The following is a 22,299-nucleotide window of genomic DNA, read 5'->3' on the forward strand; positions in this document are numbered from 1 at the left end:
CTAGTGTCAAAATTTCTCGACCGAGCTGGTTTAGTACACCAGTGGATAAGACCATACATACACCACCATGCAATTGATTCGATTGAGACGCTCGGGATGCAATACTAGACGGCGAATGGCTCTACACGGTCTGGAATTGATAAATATAAACAGGGAGCGTGAATGGAGCAGAGTGCAATAACAAAAATCGGCAATCAACGACAAAAATAAAATTGCACAAAAAAAGAAACTGCTCCCGTGAGCGCATTCGCAGATTTAATTCACTTGCGTTTTGAACCACCTCGCGGTTAGGTCATTGCCACTTAAGTTCGCTCTCTCTTCATTCTCCATCGGTTTATCTGCCTGGAGCTCTGCATCCGGCAATCAGTTTCGTGAGCGCAGTGATATTAGAACGTCCAAAATGCCGCACAAAACTCTGACTGAAATTCTTCTCATAGACTATCGGTGGATAATAGTGGTGTTTTTCCTACTGCCAGCATCATTTCTGTACAATCTGTTCTACAGTGTAAGAAGTAAAATAATCTTCAATCTACATTCAGCACCAAAGCGACATGATGCCAAGGTGGCCGGCATCCAAAAACAGGTAAGTAAGGAACAAGAATATTGCAAATAATTTGCATTTTGAAAGACTTTTGGAGGTTAGATACATAACAATGTCTGACAAGAGATATTGATCAACCTCGAACTAAGTTTTATGATTGTTTTCAAATATTTCAATCTATCGGCATTTCGGATTGATTTGTCCTTTTTAGTTAGGTATCTATACCAATATTTTGTAACCTGTTTACTAGGGTGCGGCTTATTTTTCAAAAGTTCTCAAAACCAAAAATTCGTGTACTCTACTGAATTCAAATCGCATTAAAAAAGAAACCTCAAAATCTGAGCCAAAAATATTAACATTTAGAAGTGACGCAAGCGTCTTGAAGGTGAATTTTCAAGTTATAAAAAATGACCTTCAGTGAAGTAAACATAACTTTGTTATTTTTCAACCAATTTTGAAACTTTTAGCACTATTTTTTCCAGATTTAATTTATGAAAAACTTTGTAGAACATCAAATTTGTCTTGAATGGAAACAAGTCTTGCTTAAAAATACTTTTATCCACAGTTTTCCTTCATTAATACTCAATCGATTTCAAATCGTTTTACATGTGTTTGAAGCAAATTTAGTTGTTGTCAAGCTGTTCATACATCACATTTTTCTAAAACATGGTTTTGAGTTAGTTATTCAACAAAAACTACCCAAAAACATGATTTTTCAATGAAAAAAAATCAAATTTCTTTGGATTACTTAAGTTTTTTCGCCTGAAATTGCATTTCTTTTTCTATAAAACTTAAAGCTATAAAGCATCTTGCCTTAATTACGCATAGCATAGCATAGACTGACTGTACATGTCAATGGTTGCTACTCCGTGATTGATCGGAACTGGTAAGAGTTGCACTACGATCCAAATGAATATGGGATGGGAGTTTCCGCTAAACTCTTGAAATGCAATTTTAGCAGATCTAATATTATTGATCAATAACGGCGCCGGCCAAGTCCTTACAGTCAGTTGGGATGGGGAAGGAATGTTAGGGTGTAATGGTTGTTGCTTCTAGAGACCGAGAATACCTCTGCATCTCCACAATCACCACGGGAAAGGTGTTTATTAGTGAGGGAGGAGAAGATCTGGGAGTCACCTCTGGTCGATGATGCGATCTATGGACAAGCTTAAAATATAAGTCGTATATTTATACGACTTATATTTAAAGCTAGTTTTGTATTTTTGTCTCGAGAAGTTTTTGGTAGAAGCTTTAAAAAATACGTCAACATCTATAATATCGAACAATTCAAAAGACGTTTTTATTAATGACGAAAACTGAAAATTACATGTATATATTTTAAATTATATGAAACAGGAATAATGCCGACACTTGTAGTGACGAACCATACATAATTTGTTTGAAAATTAAATATGAGTATTACTGTGCATTTTGTCTCGATATGGTTGAAGTTTTAAAAAATACGTCAACATTCACAATGTCGAACAATTCAAAAGATAATTTTTAATAAAGTCAAAAAGAGAAAAATATATGTATATTTAAATTGTATAAGAAAAAAGCATAATGCCGACACTTATGGTGACGAACCATACACAGTTTGTTTTAATATTACATAAAAAATACGCTTTCAAGAAAAAATGTGTTATCATAAGCATGAAACGAACTCATCAGTTGGTAATCCATTCTCGACTGAACACAAAACTGACACTGACAGCAAAACTTCTTGGCGTCCTGAAAACAAACCGTCTTTCTTGGGCCTTCCCAAATACCTACCCAGCAATAAGGCTATCCATGAGGACTTTTCGTGATAGGACTGACAACTAAAAGTGTGAATGCAACCGAAATGAAAGAGTAAACAAATCATGCGAGTGTTATCGGAGCTTTACATTTTCCTTTGTAATCGAAAGTCACTCCGATTGCGAAACGTCAAAAGCACAAGGTAAACAAAAAATACCAGCTGATTGCATCTGTCTCATGGATTGCCTTATACGCTCCAAAACAGGGAAAAAAATCGGCGACGAAACCACGCGCGAAACCGTGAGCAAAACCTATTTGCCGACGCAAAATCGAACCGTCCTGCTTGGCCTTCACGAAGCACTACCTAGCAAGACGCTCCAAAACAGGAAAAAGAAAAAAAAGGCAAAATTTATCGGACGACGCAAAACCGAACCGTCCTGCTTGGGCTTCACGAAGCACTCTATAAAGCATCTTGCCTTAATTACGAATTGAATTTAGTGCATATAATTTTTACACATCCAAAAATATTTTTGTTTCAAAATTATTTAAAATTTGTTGCAAAGTCCTTCCAAAGGTTTAACATATGCGAAAACCCAGTTTCAGCTTTAGAGATAATATTCAACTGCACAGTTCGAACGAAACGTGTAAATTTCTGAGACATATAATGCACATAATTGGAGCGTGGAATATCATGAATATTTACATGATATGTCATGTAAACTTCAATTATATGTCATGTAATCCAGCAGGATTCTGAGTGATTACATGACATATAACACATTTTTACATGATTTCAGACTTAAATTTACATGACGTCATGTTTACATCGCATAAATGAAGTTTACATGACGTGTAATCTTCATTATTTTTAACTGTGTGGCAAAAATTTAAAAAAAAAACTTTCTTTTTTCGTTTTGTTGTTGTTTTTGTGCAGTTTTTGCTGAATAACTTGTTCAAGACATTTTTAGTGAAATGTGATGTATGAAAGGTTTAAAAACAATTAAATTAACTTCAAAAGCATGTAAAAAGATTTGGAATCGGTTGAGTAATCATGAAGTTATGGTCAAACAAATTTGAAATTTTTAGTAAAATGGGAAAAAAATTGAAAAAATTACTTTTAACCAATTTTTTTTATTTTAGACAAATTTGATGTTCTACAAAGTTTTCATAAATTTAATTTTGAAGGTATTGATGCTAAAAGTTTCAAAATCGGTTGAAAAATAACAAAGTTTTGTTTACTTCACTGAAGGTCATTTTTTATAACTTGAAAATTCACCTTCAAGACGCTTGCGCCACCTCTAAATGTTAATATTTTTGGCTCAGATTTTGAGGTTTCTCTTTTAATGTGATTTGAATTCAGTAGAGCACACGAATTTTTGGTTTTGAGAACTTTTGAAAAATAAGCCGCACCCTACTGTTTACACACTGTGTACTACACAGCATGGAACAGTCATCAAAAAGCAAGTCTTATGAAATATCACGAGCTGAAAAAATTAGGATTCCATATGGTACTTATGTTCTCCATGTAGGTTAGCCACGTACTCCGTGAGAATCAGGCCTTCAGATCTACAAGCTCAACCAATAATCTTTAGACGGTTTACAAACAACATTTATACTCATATACGAGCATGAAAATGTATTCGTGATCAAACGTCAACATCCCACCGCAAAATCGCTAGTGTTTGGAGGTGATTTTAACCTCCAACTTGCCAAATAACCTCCAAATCATCACCTCCAAGTTAGTTCTAATAGCGTCCGTTGTATGAGATATGGTGGCACGTCGATCGTCGCAAGTTTATCGTTAAACAGTCAATAGGTACTGTCAAGTCTTGAGTCCAATGCCCGTTTTATTGTTATACATGAACTCTTTTGAATATAGGTTTTCAGAACTTCACCATTAACTTTTCGGACGGTTATGAACACGGTTCGTACTCATACGGGCTTATTCAATTATACTCTTCCAAATTTTGAGTACAACGGCTGTTTATGGTTATCCAAGAACTATTTCGAAGAAATAGATTACTTAGGATATACAGTCAATAATAAAGGAAGAAAACCAAATTCATGTCACATAGATAATGTTAAAAATTTTCCAATTCTTTAAAACTTAAAGGATGTTCATAGATTCCTTTGATTGATGAGTTATTTCAGGAAATTTATCAAAAAAATGTGCTGTTTTTGCACGGCTTTTATATAATTCACTTAAAAAAGATGCAGTGTTTCGTTTTGAAGAAAAACAAATTAATTCATTCGAAATTTTGGAAGAAAAATTGATTTCAGCGCCAATATGAGCGATTTTTGATCCACATGCAGATACTGAGTTACATTGTGACGCCAGTTCATATAGATTTGGTTCTAGATAAGTTCCAGTTTTCGTCATTATGCAAGTCAAATAAGCTCACAGAACTTAGTGAAAGCCAGCATCCAATAATCCACTACCACTAATTATGAAAAGGATGTCTCCAAATGGATTAGTCATCGCACCGACCCCACAGACGCTGGAATGTGCGTTAACAACAACTACGATTTCTGAGTTAACTACCAGAGATGCTTGTGCTGTCACAATCGATGTTTCTGTTGGTGACCTCAACAGGAAATACGTCTATTGTTCGGTATGTTTACCACATGATGAACCATCCCCAACGGATGACTTCAAACGAGTTGTCGTACACTGCGTAACAAAAGGCCTTCCGCTCAGATATCAATTTGAGAGGCTCCAGTCTGATGGAATACTTAAGTACTACAGATCTTGGATTACTTAACACAGGCAATCGCCCAACCTTCATGGTTTCTAATAGAGAAGAAGTGTTAGACATAACGCTCTGCTCGAATGGAATCAGTCACGAGTTGACTTGGCATGTTTCAGATGAGGAATCATTATCTGACCATCACTACATCTTCTTTGAACATTCAAATGTAACTGCGCAGACTTTGCGTTTTAGGAATCCCCGGACAACAAACTGGGAACTCTACCCTGAATTTGTTGGAAACAAATTTCATGGATATTCTCCGTTCATTGAAAATCCAAGTGATTTAGCTGATGCCGTTGATACTACAACATCCTACACTATGGAAGCTTTTGAAAAAGCATGTCCTCTGCAGTCTGTGAAGACTAGAAGAGGGACCCCATGATGGAATTCCGATCTGACTAAACTCAGGAAACAATATAGAAGGAGTTGGAACAGACGCCGTTTAGCTGGATCAGAGTCGTTCAACTCGGCTTGCAAGGCTTACAAGAAGGCTCTTCGTTCTGCTGAACGATCCGGCTTGAAAAACCTTTATACAAATGTTTCCAGTTTGAGTGAAGTCAGTCGGCTGAACAAAATCCTTGCAAAATCTAAGAATTTCCAAGTGAATGAAATTCGGCTACCGAATGGTGACTTTACTTCTTCTGATGAAGAAGTTTTAGAATGTTTATTCAATACACACTTCCCCGGATGTGTGGACATAGCATCTATGAATGATCCATATATCTTTTCATGTAGTTACGAGTCTCTGGCCTCGGTCGATTCAATGGGCACTTAATAGTTTTGCTCCTTTCCACAGGCGTCGCGTCCGCATGTGCAACATTTGCACTGCACAGGCGGCAATTCGTTCATCCAAACCACCTACAATATGTACTGCTTTTATAATAATTCTTCCAACAAAATTTATCCCATTTCATGTTTTTTCTATTGCTGATAGGTTGCAACACAATTTTCACCTATCAATTATTAAATTTTTGCTAAGCAAATGAACTGCAATAGCTGGTTCATGCAATCTGAGACCTAATTTTCCTAACGCGCTTCGCGCGATGTATGCTCCACAACATTTTGTTCCATGCTACACTTTGCTGCTGTGACGAAACCAACGCGTGCACTCTCATCTGGAAACGCGCTGCCTTGTATCGTACACGCAATCCTGCATATGTGGTAGAAAGCTTTTTGAACTACAAATGCCAGTGTGTTAGTAGCCAAAGCGTCAACTCTGGCCGGTGCACAGTTTTGTTACATCAACAAATTTGATCAGTTCGAGCGTGCGGATGGCGAGACAAGAGAGAAATCAGTCCACGAGAGAGATCCATTTTGCTTGCTCTCACGCTTGTAGTGTGAAGTGCAAGCGTGATTTTTCTGGCGGCTGGTGGTAGGAAGTATTTGCTAGTTGGCTTGGCACTCAGTACTCACGCTGCTGCTTTTTGTTGTTTACTGGTTAAAACCCGCGCTGATAACATGCAGCATTAGCACGGTGGTACTTACGGTGGCCAATCAGATGACAACCAGAAAACTACCTCAAGAGCGGTCGCGTCCTTCGTCAACCCCAGCATCTTCACGCTTGTAGTATGTTTTAAAAGTCAGCATATTTCATGATGCGTGCACTAAGTAGGGTAAGGAGGGGCAATATGGTCTTACGGGGTAATATGAGCCACCTTTCATTTGAACTTAAAAACCCAATTTTGATCCTGATAACTTCAGGACCTCTTAAAGTATACTTCAATTCAACGTTGATTTTGTACTTCATATATTCATGAAAATATAAAGCGTCGATGCTACTACGAAAATCTTATATAATTTTGGATGTATAAATTATAAATAAGTATAAGTATAAGTATTATTAAATAAACAGAAGAAGTAGGGCGAATAGAAACAAAGCGACCTATAGTTAGGAATGCTACTATTATGTAATCACAATCTTCAAAAAAAAAACCCTGAAATATTTTTGTTTGATAGAAAAAAAAGTATGGTCAATTTTCAAAATAAAAATTTTACTATATTTCTCATACAAAGCAAGAAGAAAATAATAAAATCTGAAGTATGTTTGATAGCTCAAACATTTTTTTGAGTATCTTATTTATTTATTTATTTTTTCACATTTGAAATGTGAAAACACATTTTGACTTTTTTTCGAGATGCACTTAAAAAGTATTTATTTTTGAAATGAAATGAAAAAATAATACTGATCGTTACTGAACAGTAATTCAATTCGTCAGTGCTGCTGAAATCGTTACTAATGACCCGCATAATTACACTGTTCGACAAAAAAAATTTTTGGATGGATCAGGGACGCGTTTATATGGGTCTTGAAGTGCAAGAAAAGTATAGAAAGAGGCCGTTTTCAAATGATTTGCAGCACCCCTGGATTATTTTTTGATACAGCTTGAAAATTTGGCATTTTAATCACAAAACGTGTAATAAGCAAAATATCAATATGTTTTTAAATTCAATTATACAACCATTGAATTTGTCAAATCAATTTTTTTAGCACTGGATGACTTCAGGGAAACGTGCACCATTACAGAAGAATATTGGCATCTATTTTGTATATGAATTTGGAGTGTTAACGATCATCAAGCAAGTACGTGAGGATGTGCACCATATAAATACTACTTTTTTCTATTTCATACATCTGGTTCATTATATATTAGTTATTATAGGTTCAAAAAGAAGCTTGATTAGGATTTTATTCTTTGCTCCATTAGATAAAGCAATGAGCAATGCAATCCAGTAACATTTGATTTCAACAAGGATACGACGACTACGGAAAATTTATGTGTCTGTTATATTTATATGGGCTGGTTGGTCTAATAAACGCGTCCCTGATCCACCCAAAAAAAATTTTTTGTCGAACAGTGTTAGAATTATTTTTATGTTCAAATTTACAATTTGCCCACGATCGTGAAAAATTGGTAAAATAGAAAAACTATTGGTGTAATTGATAAATCAAACTCAACAACCCGAATTGCATATGTTATCTTGAACGTTTTCAAACAACTGAAACATTAGAAGAAAATTATATTTGAACAGAAATTTTTATTAAAAATAGTTTGAATCCAAGGTATACCTAATAATGACAAAAATAAAATGATACTAATTTAGAAGTGCACAGGTTGACAATGAGGCCACGCGACGCCTCTGCTCCTTTCAAATCTCCAGGAGCGGATGGGATTTATCCTGTTCTGCTCCAAAAGGGATTTGAGTTTATCAAACACGTTTTAAAAAATCTACTTGTGAACAGTTTTGCTACCGAGTATATTCCCAGATCCTGGCGTGATATTACTGTAAAGTTTATCCAGTTTATCCAGATTCATGACAGGAACGTACTATCGATCATCACATCCGTGATGTTTATTTGGCAAACATGCCTCTTCATGTGAATCAACATGCTTACCAATCTGGAAAGTCCATTGTGACTCTTTTACACAAAGTTGTATACGATATTGAGAAAGCATTCGCTCAGAAGCAATCCTGCTTGGGTGGTTTCTTGGATATTGAGGGTACCTTTGATAACGTGTCTTTCGATGCCATATTGGCATGGCCTTCGGTAAATGCCGACGAACCTTTGGTAAAACCTGGGGCCTCAAACCCAAGTATATCAAATGAATTTACACAACAGTTGTTCGACCAATATTGGCATATGGATGTCTTGTGTGGTGGCAAAAGGGCGAAGTGAGAACAATCCAATCAAAATTGGGCCATCTCCAAAGGATGGACTTGATAGCTCGAAGCTTGTAATCGCATTTCGAACTCAAATTGAGGAATTGAAATCAGTCAAGTTTGTAAACCTTGTATGGGTACCTGGCCATTCTTCCATCGCTGAAAATAAATTGGCTGATGAGCTAGCTCGCGATGGAGCATGAAGTCATGCTCATTGGCCCTGAGCCAACTTTTCCTATTTCGAAGTGCTGGGTGAAGCTTCAGATAAATTCTTGGCCAACTCAACTATCACATGGCAAATATTCAGCGTGCTGAATCATTTGTGTGTGATACTTGTGACTCCGACTATGAAACTTCGTATCACCTGATATGTAACTGTCCAGTTTTTGCGCAAATGCGATTCCAATTACTTGGTAAACACTGAAAGTGAAACTGAATTCAGAAGCCTGAATCTTAAGGACATTCTGTCATTCTTAACCCGCTGTGGTAGTGAGCTATAGGCTCTCTTTACGCTCATGCGTTTTGCAGTGCCCTTTTTAGGACGCTGTTCGAACCCATTGCTCTCAATTCACTCATGCGATCTTCCTTCTTCAAGGGACCCCACTCCTATTTCCTCCCATCTTTCCCTTCCCTTTTCTCTTCCATCGGGTAGATGATGAAATAGGCTCAAATATGGCGATGGCACAAATCTCCCAAATGGCGGGAGCCTCTGAAGCCGGCCTTCTGATAGATGATACCTGATAACAACAACTATGAATAACAAAACCTATTCTGAGCTACCATTGGCTATAATGGGTTAATTTCTGATAGATGTTTTATTACGCCTGTGAATTCGACTCAAAGAAATTTTCAGAAAACCGGAAGCAATCGTTGAACTCGCCACTTTACTGCCCATAACTGCATATTTTTAACATTCAGCAATAGTAGGCATTGAGTAAATTGAATAACAGTGTGTCACGGTGTTCCCCTGACCGTCATTATCAGAAAAAAATCTCCATCAAATATGTGCTCACCAGTCGATTTCTATAGCTAAGCTGCATGTCTGGGCAAAATTTCAAAAAAAATCGTAGGGCCCGTTTTGCAGTTATGCCCTTTTTATTATATAAGTCTACTAATTCACAGGAAATCTGAGATATTTGAACGGATTTTCATTGGCCGTGATTACCAGAAGAAATATACCATAAAAATTTGGTTCAAAGTTCGTTTGTTTAGTTATTTGTAATTCTTGGTGGAGTATTGAATGAGAAAATAGGCGAAATTTGAAGTTACGCCCTTTTTGAGGTGTAACCCTTGAAAACACTAATTTCAAATAGAATAATTAGGCATTCTAATACTGTTGAGCATGTTCAAATGTTTTCAATGACACATTGCACTCACATGCCACAAAAATCTTTCACTATCAGTTGATTTTCCATAGGCTCAAGTGCTTTAAGGCATAACGGAGCTGATTTCATCATGTAACCAAATTAGTTCTTGTAGCACAATATTCTGGATTGGTTGGTAAACCAATTTACTCACGATTCAGATTATTTTAAATGCTACTGATTGCTACCTATTGTATATCAAATTCGAAGCATACGTCAAGAAGTACTTAAAGAGTTAAGTTAGCAGAAAGCAGTGATTCAAAATGGGAGAATGTAATGCAAAGTTTAGAACATCCTTTATTATTTTGTTTAATTGATTTCAAAATCATAGCATTTACAAAGTTTAATATTGACTGTTTGTCTTTGTCAGTTTGAAAAACTTTGTGTAGCTCCCAAAATATGATTTTTTTCGTTTGTAAAGGGTCATAGCAGCTGGTGTGTCATTACTTCACAAGCACAACTAGCAATCAAAAAAATAAAGTTCACATATAAATCTTCAGTTTGTGTAGGATTCAAACCATATTATTGTAGGTAGACCGGCAGGTAATCAACAGGGCCACAGAACAATTTACAATTTTCCGGTAACCAAAACTGGAATTAACGTAGAATCCATGAACAACTATATGTTTATCATATTTAATTTTTTTTTTTTTCAAATATACCCTTTAACTTTGAGATCCATTAGCCCGAATACCTGAAGACAATCACCGTGAGTTCCAGTTCCAAGAATATCATTACTTAGAATTTCATTATCACGGGATAATATCGTTCAAGGTAATAATATATTCGGGACAATAGCATTCACCGTAACAGTGCGTTCAGTGTGATGAAACTCGGGATAAATAAATTCCGGGAAATGAAACTCGGGGTTAAGGTTTAAAATATTCTAAAGAGAGTTTTGATACATAAGGAAGATATGTAACATTAAGCTCTGCAAGTGTCATGATTTTGAAATCAATTAAACCAAATAATAACGCATGTTTCATACTTCTCTTAAGCGTAGTTCAAGTACTGATGCTTTCTCTTCGCGAGTTAGCCTGTGAATGAGTAAATTGATGTATACATTTCTTTCACTATTGTTTTTATCCTGGGCTCTTATCGGTTTGTGTAATCGAAAATACCGGGGAACCCAAAGGAAATATTGTAGATTCGTGCAAAATCTAAATGTAGTAATGTATGCTACAAATGATCACAAAAGTATTGACAGTGGTCTAGAGTTCCATAGTTTACCCAATAGTCCATTACTAAGCGATTGAAGTTTAAGTTCTAGCGCAGTATAATGTTAGCCGGAACAGCCAAATGGGTGGCTAGTTGGGCTATAACAATATTTTTTGACTAATAATAATATCACAAAAATTGCTCCGTTATGCCTTACAGCGCTTGAGCCTATGAAAATTTGATCAATTGTAAAATACTTTGGCGGCATGTAGTTACAATATGTCATTGAAATTATTTGAAAATGCTTATCGGTATTAGAATGCCTAATTAATCCATTTGAAATTAGTGTTTTCAATGGTTACACCTCAAAAAGAGCGTAACTTCAAATTTCGCCTATTTTCTCATTCAAAACTCCACCAAAAGGTTACAAATAACTAAACAAACCAACTTTGAACCAAATTTTGATGGTATATTTCTTCTGGTAATTACGGCCAATGAAAATCCGTTCAAATATCTCAGATTTCCTTTGAATTAGTAGACTTATACAATAAAAAGGGCGTAGCTGTAAAACGGGCCCTACGATTTTTTTGAAATTTTGCCCAGACATGCAGCTTAGCTATAGAAATCGACTGGTGAGCACAGATTTGATGGAGATTTTTTTCTGATAATAACGGTCAGGGGAGCACCGTGGTGTATTTTATGGCAGTATGGGAGGAAACTAAAATTTCAAAAAATTACCAGGCACTCAAAAGTGGTTATTTGAGGCTGACATTTTGTGCAACTCATATCGCATACTAGGTAAATAGTCAGAAAATAATTCTGATAGAAATTTCACGAGGGTGATTTATAATCTCAATGTGACTGTTATGCAATTATAATTACCAATGTGACAAAACAACTTGGTATATTTTTAGAATTTTCTAGAACAATCTCACAGATTTCAGTAAGTTGATCGAATGTTTTTGTCGTTTGATGACTCTCCATGGTATTAACTCAAATTTGTCAAAAATGTCGAATGTGACTGTTATGCAGTTATGGGCAGATTTAGGTAGGAGGTATTTTATTGAGTCTGTTTGGATGTAAACCTTATTCAATTATGTCCGATAGGTCACTGGTTACGCATGTAGATTTGAAGGCCTGTGTTGTTTGACTTCAAACTTGTAAGATTATTTTTGTTGGAGTTAGCTTGAGTTATGTTTGAAGATTGGAAGTTTTGTACTCAAAAGAGTTATTTACGTAAGCCAGGGCTGCCCAACATGCGACCTCATTTTGTACGGCTCGCGGAGGGTTCGAATGATGTTTAGATGTTTTATTTTATGAATGCTTCAAATTCTAAATATCAAATTCTGGGTGTTTTAACAATGTTTCTACCATGACATCCTTCGACATTCATCCTTGACAGAATTATAAGAAAGGCAGGCTTTTACAAAATCTTGAACAGGATTTTTAAAGAATTCTGGACAAGACTTTCAGAACAGAATTCTGGACACGAAATTCCTTGACTGAATGGGGCATATCCCCATTTGAAATGATATTTCTTCAGGATTCAGGATTTTCAACGAGTTCAATTCATATTTTTTTTAGAATCCTGGGCAAGATTACATTACATTACATTAGATTATAAGGGCAACATAACGGTATGTAACATTTTGCCAGGACACTAAACGAATTTATAATAAAATTATGAGTAGGTTTCTTTTGAAATACTTAGCATTTTCAAAGATTTCTAGATGGCATTTGAAAGTGATTATTGAGTGAGATTCTGAAGGAATCCTAGGCACGGTTTTTGTAAATTTTGGACATTCTGACCAAGATTTTCGTGAAAGCTTGATTAGGATTTTAGCACATCCCAGTTCAAGCTAATAATATGAGAATTCGGAGTAAGATTTAAAAAAAAAACTGGGTATTATTCTCACAGGATCTAAAATTTCTGGGATAGATTCTTCAAAATATTCTGGACTAGATTATTATATAATTTTGATAGGAACTCTCATAACGTCCAGCAGAATGCTTAGCAGCAATTATATCTTTTTTAGACTTCTTCAAATGAAATTTACTTCATTCACTGAAGGTTTTATGGACTTCATTTACTGACTTTTGACAGAATTGTTGGAAATATTTGTGCGTTTAAAAATGTGGCCCGCGACACAAAATTACTTTTGCGGTTGGGCAGGCCTGACGTAAGCAAACGATTGACTCAAAATTTGATAGATTATATCTGTTTCAGTCTGCTTGAGTAAGAACCTTATTTAATATCCTTCAATAGATTGCTATTTACGACTGTACCCAAGTAACCACTAGCCCGCTAAGGCGGCGTCCATTTATTATGTAATGCTAAAATTGAAAATTTTCGGCCAGCCACCCCCCCCCCCTTCATTACTCTTTGTATGAAAAATTTAAAATTTTTATATGAGCCGTAACGCTTGAGCCTAATCCCTCCACCCCTAGAGCGTTACGTAATTTGGTGTTGGCGCCTAATTCTTTTTTTTTTGGTCCTATAGGGCTATTATACAGCTAATATAGGACATGTAGGCTCTATAATAGCACTGCATTAGCACGCAGCGAATTAAAGTGCTATTTGATTATTTGGGTAGATCGAAGTCTTGTTTTTAGTAGACATCCTTACAAAGTCGTTGGCTTAAAATATGGGTCTCCCAAAATTTGTAGAGATTTGGAAGTGATTTGGTTGTACAATATAAATATTAGTAGTAGAACGCCAGTGGCGCTGTTATCACAAAACTGATCTCAATTATTTTTACCTTCAGTTATGGGTTTTCACTGTTTGTTAAATGCCAAAGATTTGTTTTGGTTTTTAAAATTGATTTGACACTTTGAGGCCCGGTACTCAGGCTGTCAGCGCGTGGCAAACTAGATGTTAGTAACACGAACAGTGGTGACATTAGCATTCTTAGGTTAATGCCTGGCGAACAATTGGTGAAGCATGTAAAATGCAAACCCACTTTATGATGATGAATAACAATTTATCCAGACTTCCAATCAAAATGTGGTTCTCGTCAAAGTTATAGCTCCATATAAGAAGAGTTAGTTCACTTTTCCAAAAAATATTATGATGAAGAGATAGAGGGATGAACATAAAATGTTTGCGTTTTCCATATTAATCTTCATGTAAACTTTAAATGGCTTGTGCACAGTCAAATTTCTTCCAAATCATTTCAAACTTTGGGAGAATGATATTTATCATAAGCGAAATCGTTTAAGCATAGGGGAGCCAAAATTTCAAAATTTGCATCACTTCAATGTCTATCAAAGCATTGTGCAACAGAAATTTGTAAACTATTTCACAGGTCAGACAATGGAAGGCATCTGGATCAAAAACGAAAATGTGCACAGCACGCCCTGGCTGGCAAACAATGAGCTTCCGAAAGCCAATGTATAAGAAATCGTCCTATCAAATCAACTGTAATTTGGTGGACGTTCTGGAAGTCGACACCGATCGCAAAGTGGTTCGCTGCGAACCACTCGTGAACATGGGTTGGTAGCTGTACCATCACTCTCTCGAACTCTAGTTCTATAGATCACTTTTCTTTGTACACCAGGACAATTATCGGAAACCTTGGCACCGCTAGGCTGGACTATCCCAATTGTACCCGAACTTGATGATCTAACTGTCGGTGGACTGGTCATGGGAACCGGTGTAGAGTCTAGCTCACACATCTATGGCTTATTCCAACACATTTGCCTATCGTACGAGTTAGTGCTAGCCGATGGCAGCGTCGTCAAGTGTTCGGAAACAGAAAACACTGATCTCTTTTACGCTGTCCCCTGGTCGTATGGAACCCTTGGATTGCTGACGGCGGTTGAAATCAAAATTATTCCAGCCACAACGTGAGTTTCTTGGGATCAAAGTAAAAGTAACGAAACTAAATTGATGTTTTAATTTTGCATTTTAGATACATTCGACTGAACTATGAGCCTGTAGTTGGTCTACAAAACGTTGTCGACAAATTTGAAAGTGCTAGCCGAGATACGAAGAAGAACCAGTACGTGGAAGGATTGCTATATACTCTCGATGAAGCCGTGATCATGACCGGTGAAATGGTCGAAGACAGTGAGGTCGAGCCGGACAAGATCAACGACATCAGCAAGTGGTACAAGCCGTGGTTCTTCGTGCATGTACGCGACATTTTGAAACGTCGCGAGAAGACCTACGAGTACATTCCGTTGCGCGAGTACTACCACCGACACTCCAGAGCTTTGTTCTGGGAAATTCAGGTATGTTGGTTTTCACAGGATGAGTATCAGGGCTGGTAGCGACTGAGAGTCTTAAAAATAGAAACTTTGTATATTATACATCAAAAAATTAGACCAAAAAGAGATCAAACTGAAATCAAGATAACTTTTAGTTCTGAGTTGCCTAACGGATCATAACACAACAATTTTCAGAAATTGCATGATACTGGTGGATACATCTCGATTCGTGATACCATAAAACGTGGTAACTTTGATAGTTTTTTGAAAGAACATCTCACTATTTCTGCATGCTGATTAAAACATTTTTATTTTATTTTTTTGAACAAGTACTGGTATTTTAGTTTTTTAAAGACACCAACACGTTAATGCGTCCAGTGGACGATTTGCCCTTTGAAGGAAGCACCACACAATAGACAACGGACTTACATGCAACGCCCAGTGGCACAGTCGAAATACATTCCTGACGGAAAGTTTTCCGGACCGAAGCGGGAATCGAACCCACACTCCTTGACTCGATACGGCTAATTGCTTGGTAACACTAACCGAACGGCCACGAAGTCCACTAGTTATCGTTCGCAGTTGAATGAGTGCATGACGATTCACATGGGCGTAGCTAGGATTTCAATCAGGGGAGTGCAAGCGACTTCAAAAGTTTATACGCAAATTTGCACAATCTCTGAACACTTTTCTGTACGAAAGGTTAAACTATGAAGGACATCTTCCCTCCTCTTGTTTTCACGGTGAGCCAAGTGGAGTCCAGAACACGTCTTGGTTCAATTTATTGACCAATGAAAACCGTTGGAAAATTCCAAATTGAAAAAGTTAGAAAATTTCGATAGGTAGAGTTCCTATTGACCGTTAATATTTCATTCTGGTCATTTACTAAAGTGAAATATAAAGATTTCATACAGTTTCTCCAAAAATTCCATAACATTGATTCCACTACCATTTTTTTTTTCTAGGAAAAACTCCTGGATTTCTTCAGGCATCTCTTTAGCAAGTATTCCTAAAAAGAACCCACAGGAAAATGGGATTCCCTTACGAGATTTTTGTAGGATGTGTTCTTAGCTTATTATCTGGATAATTTGCTTTGCCTCAATAGATGTTGTGAAGTATTTCCTCTTCAATCCCTTCAGGAAAAAAAAACTCGGAATTTCATCAAGGATTGATTTAAGAATACTGTCAATGTATATTCTGGAATTAGTTTGAATTTTGTTTAAGGAATTCTTTTATATCTTATCTTATTCACTACTTGAGATATCATCAAGAACTGCCGTGAATCGCAAGTCAGTCCTATCTGAATTTTCGTCAAAATTGAGTTGATATCAGTTTTCATCGCACCTTTCTATGATATTTAAGCTGCACTAACGAGAAAACACATTTTTTTCGGTAAAATTAGGGAAAACACCAAGTCGTATTGTCCCATAATGAAAAGTAACAGTAATCAGTCCCGTCATTTCCGAGCTATGTCTCTTAAAAAATGAATCATATTTGTCATCATTATCATATTTTCACAGAAAGGTATTGGAGTGAAAACCAATTTGTGAAAGTGCATTGAGATTCAAACATGTTTGAATCTTCAGGATTTTTTGAATAATTATATGCAAAACGAGTTTGTGAACTTCACCACATTATTAATTACTAGACCAATCAATACGATACTTTTTAAAGGTTATTATTTAGTTGGTGTTACATCAATTAATTTGATAAAATCTCGTTAACGATGTTACTCCAATTAACTCGGGCCATGGCTGTGTCCCTCCAACTTCGATTTTGTCCTACGTTCTCCAGATCTTGTTGCACCTGACCAAGCCACCTCGCTCGCTGTGCTCCCCGTCTTCTTGTGGCAACCGGATTCGACGCGAACACCATCTTTGCAGGATTGTTGTCCGGTAGTCTTGCAACATGCCCTGCCCAGCGCACCCTTCCGGCTTTCGCAACCTTCTGAATACTGGGTTCGCCGTAGAGCCTAGCGAGCTCGTGGTTCATACTATGCCACCAAACACCGTTCTCCTGCACTCCGCCAAAAATCGTCCCAAGCAGTTCGAACACTCCAAGTGCTTGCAGGGCCTCTTCCAGCATGGTCCGCACACATTGATGCGCACAAGCTTATATTTCTCAGTACGGCGGATTGAACTTTGTTTACATTCTCAATTATACGCGGCGGTTGAGGAAATTTCGTAAAGTTTGGTGATTAATTGAAGTTTTACGGCGTGTGATTGGAATGAAATCCTTCAGTGAAGAAGTACGAAGGTTTTCCATAGTGAAAATAAGTGCCCGGCGAAGAAAGTCACCCACGGGGGCGGGAAGAAACTTGTGTTCGAAAGTGGTGTGACTGATGTCGATCGCTAAGCATTTCTCTCAAATCGTGTTCGTCCATGCGATTTCGGTGAAAAAGTGAAAAGTGGATAATTGAACTGAAGTTATTTATCGAAATACAGTAGTTTCATTGCATTTTTGGTGTACAGGTGGACGAATCATAAATGAGTAGTGTGTGATCCTTTGACCGTGACGCTTGCTCCTGCAGGGGCGGGTGAAGCGGTCAGACAGGATCAATCTTGTTACGCGCGCAGTGCACGGGGGGGAGTGGCGTGATCCGCGAGCTAATTTAGTAGTGTGTGATCTTTTGACCGTGACGCTTGCTCCTGCGGGGGCGAGTGAAGCGGTCAGACAGGATCAATCTTGTTACGCGCGCAGTGCAGTGGGGGAAGAAAAGTGGCGTGATCCGCGAGCTAATTTAGTAGTGTGTGATCCTTTGACCATGACGCTTGCTCCTGCGGGGGCGAGTGAAGCGATCATGTTATGCGCGCAGTGCAGTGAAAAAGTATATAGTATTTGGCGGTAAGCTCAGTATGGCGACGAAAAAAAAAAGAGCATTACATCCAGGTAAAATCGTTCATTATTATTATTTACTCACCTATTACCATTTGAAACTAAATACGTGCCAGGGTCGAAAATTTAATTTTCGATTCGGGAAGTGTAAAAACATTTCATATATCCATTTGATATCTGGGTGTTTTTATGCGGGGCTTACTGTATATGAAAATGACCTCAGAATGTGTGTGTATTTACTGCCATTCTTGATATGGGTCGTTGGAATTTCAGTAGAGCTATCACCTTTCATCTCCCGGGCTAAAATTGTCTGCAGATATAAAGATATCGAAGGGTATCAAAAATACATGCATACAATTTTCTTCCATAAAAGCACTGCCGGTCAGTGGGAGATGGATTGTATACACACACACACACACAGGTGGACGAATCATAAATGCTTTCACAAAATTACATTCGGAAAATGAATCTATGTTGCAGGTAAGTTGGTATACCCGCCGTAGTGGAACATTTTAAGTTTCACAGTTAAAAATAATGAAGATTACACGTCATGTAAACTTCATTTATGTAATGTAAACATGACGTCATGACAATTTAAGTCTGAAATCATGTAAAAATGTGTTATATGTCATGTAATCACTCATAATCCTGCTGCATTACATGACATATAATCGAAGTTTAAATGACATATCATGTAAATATCCATGATATTCCACGCTCCAATTATGTGCATTATATGTCTCAGAAATTTACACGTTTCGTTCGAACTGTGTTGATACGACGAATAGTAGCTCTTACGACGAAGTAGAACGAAACCCTACCATGCGGGCTCTGTCGCGCTCGGTTCCGTCTATCAGCATGTACTTTGTTATTGACGCATTCACCACCAGGCCGACTTTTGTCGCTTCACGTTTCAGGCGGGTGTACAGGTCTGCCACCATTCCAAATATTCTGCCGAAAATATCCATATCATCCGCGAAGCAAACAAATCTCGATGTTGTAAAATTCGTACCTCGGTTATTGAACCCGGCTCTCAGCATGACACCTTCTAGCGCGATGTTGAACAGCAGGCACGAAAGTCTATCACCCTGTCGAAGTCCTCGGCGGGATTCGAACGAACTGGAATGTTCGCCCGAAATCTTCACGCTATTCTGTACACCGTCCATCGTTGCTCTTATTAGTCTTGTGAGCTTCCCGGGAAAGCTGTACTCGTCCACGATTTTCCATAGCTCTTCGCGGTCGATGTATTCACGGCATTCACGGCATTTCTGGAGGATTTGCCGTACAGTGAAAATTTGGTCCGTCGTCGAGCGGCCGTTGATGAAACCAGCTTGATAACTTCCCACAAACTCATTTGCTATAGATGATAGACGACGGAAGATAATCTTTGTATGCGGCGTTCAAGATAGTGATCGCACGATAGTTTTCACATTCTAGTTTGTCGCCCTTCTTGTAGATGGGGCATATGACCCCTTGCTTCCACTCCTCCGGTAGCTGTTCCGTTTCCCAGATTCTGACAATCTGCCGGTGCAGACAGGCGGCCAACCTCTCCGGGACCATTTTGATGAGTTCAGCTCCAATACCATCCTTACCGCCGGCCTTGTTATTCTTGAGCTGGTTGATGGCATCCTTAACTTCCCTCAATGTGGGGGCAGGTTGGTATCCTTCATCCGCCGTGCTGACGTAGTCACTTCCTCTGCTGTCGTGATGCTCTGCGCCTGTGTTCTCCGTGCCATTCAGGTGCCCATCGTAGTACTGCTTCCACCTTTCAATCACCTCACGTCCATCCGTCAAGATGCTTCCGTTCTTATCCCTACACATTTCGGCTCGCGGCACGAAGCCTTTTCGAGATGCGTTAAGCTTCTCGATTCTCGTAGAACTTTCGCGTTTCTCGTGAACGATGCAGCTGTTCCATTTCTTCACATTCCGGTTCTTCCAGGTGTCGCTTTTTGTCCCGGAATAGGTGGGTTTGCTGCTTTCGTTTTCTTTTATATCGCTCCACGTTTTGTTGCGTTCCTTGCTGCAGCATTGCAGCCCGCGCTGCATCCTTCTCCAAAACCTGCCTGCATTCTTCGTCGAACCAATCCTTACACGTCCTCCTTTCCACGTACCCGACGATGCTCTCGGCAGCGTTGTTGATGGCTGCTTTTATGTTGCTCCAAAAGTCCTCAAGAGAGGCTTCGTCAAGCTCACCTTCCTCCGGTCATAGATTATCATCGTGCCTGCCACACGATATACGAATGCGAAAATGGCAACTTTGGCAAAGAAAGCTCTCAGTTAATAACTGTGGAAGTGATCATAAGAACACTAAGCTGAGAAGCCGGCTCTGTCCCAGTAGGGACGTTAATGCCAAGAAGAAGAAGAAGATAGTGATCAGAGTCAATGTTAGCGCCACGATAGGTTCTGACGTCGGTTATATCGAAGAAGTGCCGTCCATCGATCAAAACGTGGTCGATTTGCGATTCTGTCTGCTGTGGTGATCTCCAGGTGTATCGATACGGGAGGCTGTGCTGGAAGTAGGTGCTACGAATGGTCATCTTCTTGGGGCGGCAAAATCTATCAGTCGTAGGCCGTTCTCGTTCGTCAGCCGGTGGGCGCTGAACTTTCCAATCGTCGGTCCGAACTGCTCCTCCTGGCCAACCTGAGCGTTCAAATCTCCTATGATGATCTTGACGTCGTGATTTGGGCAGCGGTCGTACTCGCGTTCAAGCTGCGTGCTTGTCATCATCAGTGCTTCCGGAGTGTGGGCTATGTACGTTGATTATGCTGAAGTTAAAGAATCGGCCTTTGATTCTTAACTTGCACATTCATTCATTGATCGGCCACCACCCGATCACGCGCCTTTGCATATCACTCATCACTATGAAAGCTGTTCCCAGCTCACGTGTAGATGGTATGATTACCTCTAAACGTTCGCACCATCGAACCTGTCCACCACACCTCCTGCAGCGCTATGATGTCGAAACCGCGGATCTTCAGTACATCGGAGAGTATGCGTGTGCTTCCGATGAAGTTGAGAGATTTGCAGTTCCACGTACCGAGTTTCCAATCGCTAGTCCGTTTCCGTGGTCTTTGCCGATTGTTCCGGTCCATATTCTCTCGTTGACGTTCGTGTGCTGATGTGTTTTTACGGTTGGCTTGCAGGGCCTGACATCAACCGCCTAGATTTCCGGAGGACCATTCACCCTAAATTTTCGGAGGACTATAGTGTGCAGTTTAGCTTAGAGTCCTTCTCTGGCACTCGGACGATGATCAGCCGCCCCTGACATGGGAAACAGACGCTGTTGTGATCCGCTCCTAACATAGAGTACAAATGACTAGAAAGGCGAGCAAATACCATTAAACTATTATATGTACAATAAAAACATTATCACAAGATTAGCAGTATATTAGAGTTTCTGTTCTTTCTTTTATAAAGTGAAGTGTTGAGAGTTCGGTTTGATCTTACGACCTTGACGCTTGCTTTTGCCGGAGCGAGCGACGAGGGCAGGATCAAACATGCCGCGCGTCGGTCTCGTAAGTGAAAAAGTGGCGTGATCGGGGAGTTCGGTTGGAGTAAGTGAAAAAGTGCCGCGATCGGTTAGTTCTGTTTGATCTTTCGACCTTGACGCTCGCTTTTGCTGGAGCGAGCGACGAGGGCAGGATCAAACATGTCGCGCGTCGGTCTCGTAAGTGAAAAAGTGGCGTGATCGGGGAGTTCGGTTGGAGTAAGTGAAAAAGTTCCGCGATCGGTTCGCTCTTTTTGATCTTTCGACGACCTTGACGCTTGCTCCTGGGCAGTGCGTCAAGAAAGCCCGAGCTGTCGTCCGTGTTTTTTTCGGGTCGCGCGCCTATTTTTTTTTTTTTCTGAGTGCTAGCCGAGCAAACGAGTGAAGCTGAAAGTGGATTGTGGCTGCTCAGTCAAGGATAACGGATCAATTGGTGAGCTCGTTTCATGCTACTATTTCTAATCTATAAAATATGTATGACTGCACAGTTAATCGTTACAATGGTGGGATGTAAATATGATGTTTCAACAAACTATGGATGGTTCGTCACTGTGAGT

General features: G+C 38.8%; 1 protein-coding gene across 1 annotated transcript in view; it reads left to right on the forward strand.

The window, feature by feature from the left end:
• The first annotated feature begins 240 nt into the window (after positions 1-240).
• LOC5575872 (delta(24)-sterol reductase) overlaps positions 241-22,299 on the forward strand; it is a 30,919-nt gene continuing 8,860 nt past the window's right edge. The window contains exons 1-4 of the mRNA XM_001655824.2: positions 241-583; positions 14,516-14,702; positions 14,768-15,056; positions 15,122-15,443. Coding sequence (XP_001655874.2) covers positions 401-583; positions 14,516-14,702; positions 14,768-15,056; positions 15,122-15,443 — 981 coding nt within the window. The 5' untranslated portion in view covers positions 241-400. The remainder of the gene's footprint in view (positions 584-14,515; positions 14,703-14,767; positions 15,057-15,121; positions 15,444-22,299) is intronic.

Source organism: Aedes aegypti, chromosome 1, assembly GCF_002204515.2.
Source record: "Aedes aegypti strain LVP_AGWG chromosome 1, AaegL5.0 Primary Assembly, whole genome shotgun sequence".
NCBI lineage: Eukaryota > Metazoa > Arthropoda > Insecta > Diptera > Culicidae > Aedes > Aedes aegypti.